The 6,247-nt window shown below is 51.4% G+C and overlaps 1 protein-coding gene across 1 annotated transcript; it reads right to left on the bottom strand.

The window, feature by feature from the left end:
- Nucleotides 1-2,425: 2,425 nt before the first annotated feature.
- LOC115086690 (alpha-1,6-mannosyl-glycoprotein 2-beta-N-acetylglucosaminyltransferase-like) lies at nucleotides 2,426-5,759 on the bottom strand. The gene has a single exon (XM_029592899.1). The coding sequence runs from the start codon at nucleotides 5,721-5,723 to the stop codon at nucleotides 4,593-4,595; it is 1,131 nt and encodes a 376-aa protein (XP_029448759.1). The 5' UTR covers nucleotides 5,724-5,759; the 3' UTR covers nucleotides 2,426-4,592.
- Nucleotides 5,760-6,247: the final 488 nt, after the last annotated feature.

Here is a 6,247-nt window from a genome sequence, read left to right as displayed (position 1 = left end):
ATCTAACAGCATGTAACTACAATGTGGGTTACTTTACCCCATCTGCATCACTTTGCACTTCTCCACCTCAAATTTCAGCTGCCATGTGGATGTCCCATCTTCCCCCTCACAGGTTCTCCTGCAATTTCTCATGATCTGCTTGTGAATTAACAAAATGGAATAATTTTGTGACTGCAAATTTGATCACCTCACTCGTCGTATTTCTTTCCAGATCATTTATAAATATATTGAAAAGTAAGGGTCCCAATACAGATCCCTGAGGCACTCCACTGCCCACTCCCTTCCACTGAGAAAATTGACCATTTAATCCTACTCTCTGTTTCCTGTCTTTTAACCACTTTGTAATCCACGAAAAGACATCACCACCTATCCCATGACTTTTTACTTTTCCTAGAAGCCTCTCATGAGGGACTTTGTCAAATGCCTTCTGAAAATCCAAGTATACTACATCTACCGGTTCATCTTTATCCACATGTTTATTAACTCCTTCAAAAAATGTATCAGATTTGTGAAGCAAGACTTCCCTTGGGTAAATCCATGTGGACTGTGTTCCATTAAACCATCTCTATCTCTCTGTTCTGTAATTTTGTTCTTTATAATAGTTTCTACAGTTTTTCCCAGCACTAACATCAGTCTCACTGGTTTATAGTTTCCTGGAGCCCTTTCTAAAGAGTGGTGTTACGTTGGCCACTCTCCCCTCTTCAGGTACAAAGACAATTTTAATGACAGGTTACAAATTCCTAGGAATAGGTCATTTTTCAGTTCTCTCAGCACTCTGGGATAAATACCATCTGGTCCAGGTAATTTGCTACTCCTTAGTTTCTCAGCTTGCCCTATTCCATCTTCACTGTCATTTCTCTCCATTTCTCCCACTCAGCGCCATTATATACCATTTCCAGCATGATTAAGTCCCCAACATCTTCCTCCATAAACACTAAAGCAAAGCTTCGGCCTTGTTTGCCAGACGTGCTTCTTTAACCCACTCAATCATGGAGTAGTGCAACTGCCTCCCGGTTTATCTTTCTTTGAACATTTTTTAATGAGCTTTTCCTGCTAAGGCACACTTCTTTTCAAATTCTCTTTTTAGCTGCCTTATCAACCTTTTTGCATCTAACTTGTCATTGCTTTCCCTTTTTTTGAAAGAAGGTCTTTTGGCTATAAGAGCCTTTTTCAGCCCACAGTAGGTATTTGGCTCTTCTTATGCCTTTTTTTTTTAATGCATGGAATACATGTGTTTAAAAATACCATCTCAGAAGCCCAGAACAGGGTCCATGCGTGATGTAAACCCTTAATCTTTTCAGCTGCACCTTTTAGTTCTTTTTTCTAGTTTCCGTCACCTTTTTGAAAGTTAAATGCTTGTGCAGTAGTTTTCCTTAATATCCTCCTTTCAGAGATTGTCAAAGTTGATCGTGTTATGAGCACTGGTGCCCTCACCCCACTACTGTTACTCTTGCACCAAAGCCTGTGTTCCACTCTGGATTAGATCTAAAATAGCTCCCTCATTTCCTAGAGCAGCTGCTCCATGAAGCAGTTATTTCATCTAGAAACTTTTAGCACCCTAGTATGACCTGATATTACTTTTACCCTGCCAATACCAGGATAATTGAAATCTCTATTTCTGTGCTGCCAAATTTGTTAGCTTCCCTCATTTCTGTTACAATTTCATTGTCCCGTCTGTTCATTCTATCCAGGTGGATGGTAGTATACCCCCACTGCTATCCCTCCCACATGGAATTTCTATCTATAAAGATCCCACAGTGCATTCAGGCTCCTGTAGGATCTTAATCCTGTTTAACTCTCTGGTATTCCTAGCATATAGCACCAGGCCTCCTCCCTGCACTTTGATCCATCCTATCAGTGTGATTATAATCTATACCCTGGTATAGCACTAATCCATCGGTTATCCTTCTTGTACCAAATCTCCGAGATGCCAATTCTGTCTACTTCTTCATACAGTGCTATACACTCTAACTTGGCCATCTTCTTTTCTTAGACTAGCTCTATTTTTCTTTTTGTTTGAAGATACAGCCTTCCTAGCAGTTGACTAGGGTGGTTTAGAATCTTTTAACACCAATCACTCTTTACTTAAAAGGCACCTGGGCTACTTCTACCTTTACTGCAACCTCCCTCTCAGGATGCCAGAGCACCCCCCCTGTTTTGTTAGTGTCCTTCCATGCTACCTCTCTGTGACCCATACACTGCTGCAGGACTGTTATCTATCCCCCATCTTCTACCAACTCCATTATGTTACCCACCCCATGAGCAGATGGGCTGACCTCTTCGCTAAAGGGGGATGAGAGGTCCTTCTCCCTTCCAGCATCCTAGACTCTTCGAAGGAAAAAAAAAACATCTGCAGCACAGGAGGACCTAAATTAAGAACAGGTGCCATATGGGGAATGATGCCCGCCATGTGACCCCACTGGACATTATAATCAGTGCCAAAGCAGGAACCTTAAGTCTCCTACTAAAACTGGTACAGTTTTACAGGATTCCTTCATTCAACAGGAGCATCCTGGGTTTCTGCCTCCCTGCACCACCTTCCTTCCCGTATCAGTGAAGAGCAAGGCAGACTCATATTGTGAACGATAACTTCCTGATGAAAGCCAGACAGAAAACAGCAAAAAAAGCAGAAGCACAGCCTCGCTAGGAAAAGAGGACAAATATGTTACAGAGGATGGGCAGAAGCTGCAGTTTCTTCTCCCTCTAATACCAGTACTCACCCCTATATCCCAGTCCCCCAACCTTCAGCCAAAGTCCTCCACAGTACAAGAAAGTGACACAAAATTGTTGTAGTAAATACGCATTTGTTTTACCCCTGTTCCCTGGTTCATATAATCATATAAAAAAATATACATCTGTAAATGGTTTTAACAACAGTACATAAAACTTCCAGTGTCAGAGGAGGAGCAGCATCATACTATTCACAGGCCATTGCCAGCAGCTGCTGTGGATTAGACAGAGCTTCCCCATGGGGGTCCAGTGCATCAAGGTGGGTCTTAGCACGTTGATACCAGCGCTGGACACATCAGTGCAGTCTGCAATGGAAACCCAAGGACTCCGGAGCCCCTAAACCTTCCGCTGGCAGCACAGTAGAAAACCACCACAAACAGGTCTGGTGCGCAGATGCAAGATAACTAGGCTCTCACCTACAGGAGTCCACATATGCAAAACGCCATTCTGAAAACCAGGCCCGGCTGTGGTTTCTGAGGATTGAAGTCGTCCAACACTATACATTCCAGATTAGAAAATGAAATGTCAGACAGAAGAAACCCTCAAGGGCTTTAAAAAAAGGTGTATAACATGTTGTGATGCCCTATTCTAACCCATGTCAGCAGCACAGGCTGTGCAGCTCCTAACTCATGAAAGGAGTCAAGAGGTTAGAAGAGAGGTCTCCATTACGCCTCGACCGGCAGTGCCTCTGTTACCGTGTGCCCAGTATATGCAGTCCCTACCGCACACATTTCTACAGTTCAATGGCCTCCCTCCAATCCTCTTCTTCAGCTGCTGCTAAGTGCTCTCCGATTCCTGGACATACATAAACAGAATGGCTGTTCCCTTTCTGCAACGTGGAGGACGTACTGATATTTTAACACGGTAAAGTGACATTTTGGTAAAACAAGGGGGAGGGAAGCAGCGAGCACACCTTTCAGAGTACTGCCTGAATCGCACTCCTCCAGCTTTCCTGGATGTGGCGCAACCCGTCCCTCTTACTGCATTAATCATTTTACAGAAGATAACGCAAGCACAGCCCTGCGACCAAATTACAAGTCTGCATGTTTGGAGATTTTCACATTGGTTTAGAGGCGTGGGCAGGGTGCCTGGAACATGATGATCAATCAGGACAGTGACCCTGTAACCTTGGACAAGGCACTGCCTCCCTGGACCTCAGGTCATCAACCTCACAGAGCAACATTTTTATTAATCTTTTGGCAACCTGCCAACAGCGCACAGAGCTTTGGTTTCGAATAGAAAAATAAGCCAGTGACAACCCCTCCTCCCCCCTCGGGTCTGCACTGCTCTTGCCCGTCTCAGGGCAGCAGATGACATCCGTAAAGGAAGCAGACCGCTGGTTTACTGCTGCCCCCGGTGAAAAGCTGAATGTAAAGGGAGGAAGCAGCCCACTTCATCTTTACAATGCCATGGCCCCCTGCCCAGGGAGCACTGCCTGGAAAGCCCTGCATTCAGAAGTGCACACCTGAATGGCTGACCCCTGAAAACATAGCCTTGCATAGACCTTAAAAACACACACACACACACACACATACATATATATAAAAGATTATTAGAGCACAAGTCCACTTATCCAAACTCTTGGAGACAAAAGAGCGATTTTGTTTTCTGTTGCGTGGTGGATAATGGGGCTGGCACGGTAAGCCCTTGACATTACATCCATTTCAGCACAGACCTCTTATGGCTCCGGTTTCTGAGGGGGGCACCGATTATTAAGTGGAAAGCGTCCAAACAGTTTACCAGATAAGAGTCCAAAAGCAAAAAATCCCAGCTGCTTATCCCAAGCAGCTGTCGCTTGACGGGCGCTGGAATGCACGACAGCCCTCGTCACGATGGATGCCCCTGTCGCGACGGCCGCCGCCTCAGAGCTTGGCGTAAGCCTTGCAGAGCGCCTGATCGCGGACATCGTCCCAGCCGCCCTCCTCCTCCTCCTCCTCCTCGGGGCTGGGCGGGCGGCTCTGCAGGCTCAGGGACGCGGGGAAGAGCCGCGCCCGCAGCGCCCCCTGGGGCTCGCAGCCCTCGCACGGCGGCAGCAGCAGGCGGGGCAGGAGCGGGCTGAGCACGGTCAGCGGCCGGGGCAGGCAGGCGGCGGCGGCCACGTGGCGCAGGCTGCGCTCCCAGCGCCGGTCCCCGTGCGAGCAGAAGGCCTGCAGGCAGCCCATCAGCGCGTAGTAGAGCTCCCGGTGCAGGGCCACGGCGCCCCGGTGCCGAGCCGGGTCCCAGGCGCCGCGCTCCGCCCGCGCGCCCGAGAGGTCGGCGGGGAGAGGGCCCGGCGGGCCCGGGCCCAGGCTGAGCAGCTCCGCGCCGCCCGGCTCCCGCAGCGCCTCCAGCAGCCGCAGCACCCGCGCGAAGTCCGGCAGCAGGTAGGCGTCGTCGGGCAGGAAGAGGACGGGCCCGTCGTAGCCGCCCAGCGCCCGCACCTTCTCCCAGACGAAGCGCAGCTTCCACCACCAGTGGTGCTTCTCCTGCGCCGCCGCGGCGTCCCGGCAGCGCCGGGCGGCCCCGCAGCCGGGCTCGGGCCCCGGGAACTCGGCCGGGTAGAAGCTGAGGCTGTAGGGGAAGAAGAGCTGCAGCACGGGGCAGAAGCGCACGGAGCGCAGCAGCGCGGCCGCCTCGACGCTCGGCCGCCCCATGCTGACGATCAGCAGCAGCCGCCCGGGCTCCTCCGCCCGGCGCAGGGACTCGAGCAGCGGCCGCAGGCGGGCGGCGGCGCCCGCTCCCCCGCGCGCCTGCACGGCCAGCACCAGGCGCGGGGGCCCGGGGAAGAGCTCGGCGTTCAGCAGCGGCTGCCGCGCGTTGTTGGCGTAGGCGGCCAGGCGCATGTCCCGGGGGCTGCCGCGGAGGTCCCGGATCCGAGAGCCGTCGGCAGCCGAGGAGGAGGAGGACCCGGAGAGCAGCAGCAGGAGGAGGCCGCCGCCGCCGCCCAGCAGCGCCACCGCCAGCAGCAGCAGCAGTGCGCCCGCGCACTTCCGCCGGTGCAGCCTGCAGTGCATGAGGGAGCAGCGCTGAAGCCGAGCCACGTGCGGCCAAGAAACTTCCGCCTGTAAACTCCCGTTACTGCAGCAACGCCTTGACTAGCTGCTGAGGCACCCTCAGCCAGCCAATAACAAGCCAAGAGGCGAGAGGGCGGGCATACAAACGCACCAATAGGAGAGGGGGGAGGGAATGCCCCCCCCCCCTCCAAGGGCGCGGAGAGTCGTCAAAGCGACAGCACTGGGCAGGAGCTTTCCCACGGCCGCTCTCCTGCCTACTTCTGCTTTCTTTCCAAGTCACGACTTAGATTTCGGGGGGGGGGGGAGCACGGGCCTGGTATTCACCAACCTGAAAATAACCTTGATCTGATAAGGCTCAGGTAATTTTCATTAGAGTCAAAGTTGAAAAACACTCCAAAACCAGGCATATGCATGATTTGTCCTCATTTATTTAACGTATTTGTTGGGCATTTTCAGCGCAATCAGTTTAATAGGTGTAAAGTGCTGTGTCCGCAGTTCTCCGGTGTCTGGCAGTCAGGCTCCTA

The sequence above is a fragment of the Rhinatrema bivittatum genome, chromosome 3 (genome assembly GCF_901001135.1).
Source record: "Rhinatrema bivittatum chromosome 3, aRhiBiv1.1, whole genome shotgun sequence".
Taxonomy (NCBI): Eukaryota; Metazoa; Chordata; class Amphibia; order Gymnophiona; family Rhinatrematidae; genus Rhinatrema; species Rhinatrema bivittatum.
This window is presented reverse-complemented; position numbering and strand designations above follow the sequence as displayed.

Coding starts and splice junctions, on each gene's coding strand:
- LOC115086690 (XM_029592899.1), bottom strand. CDS start 5,723: ATGCACTGCAGGCTGCACCGGCGGAAGTGCGCGGGCGCACTGCTGCTG.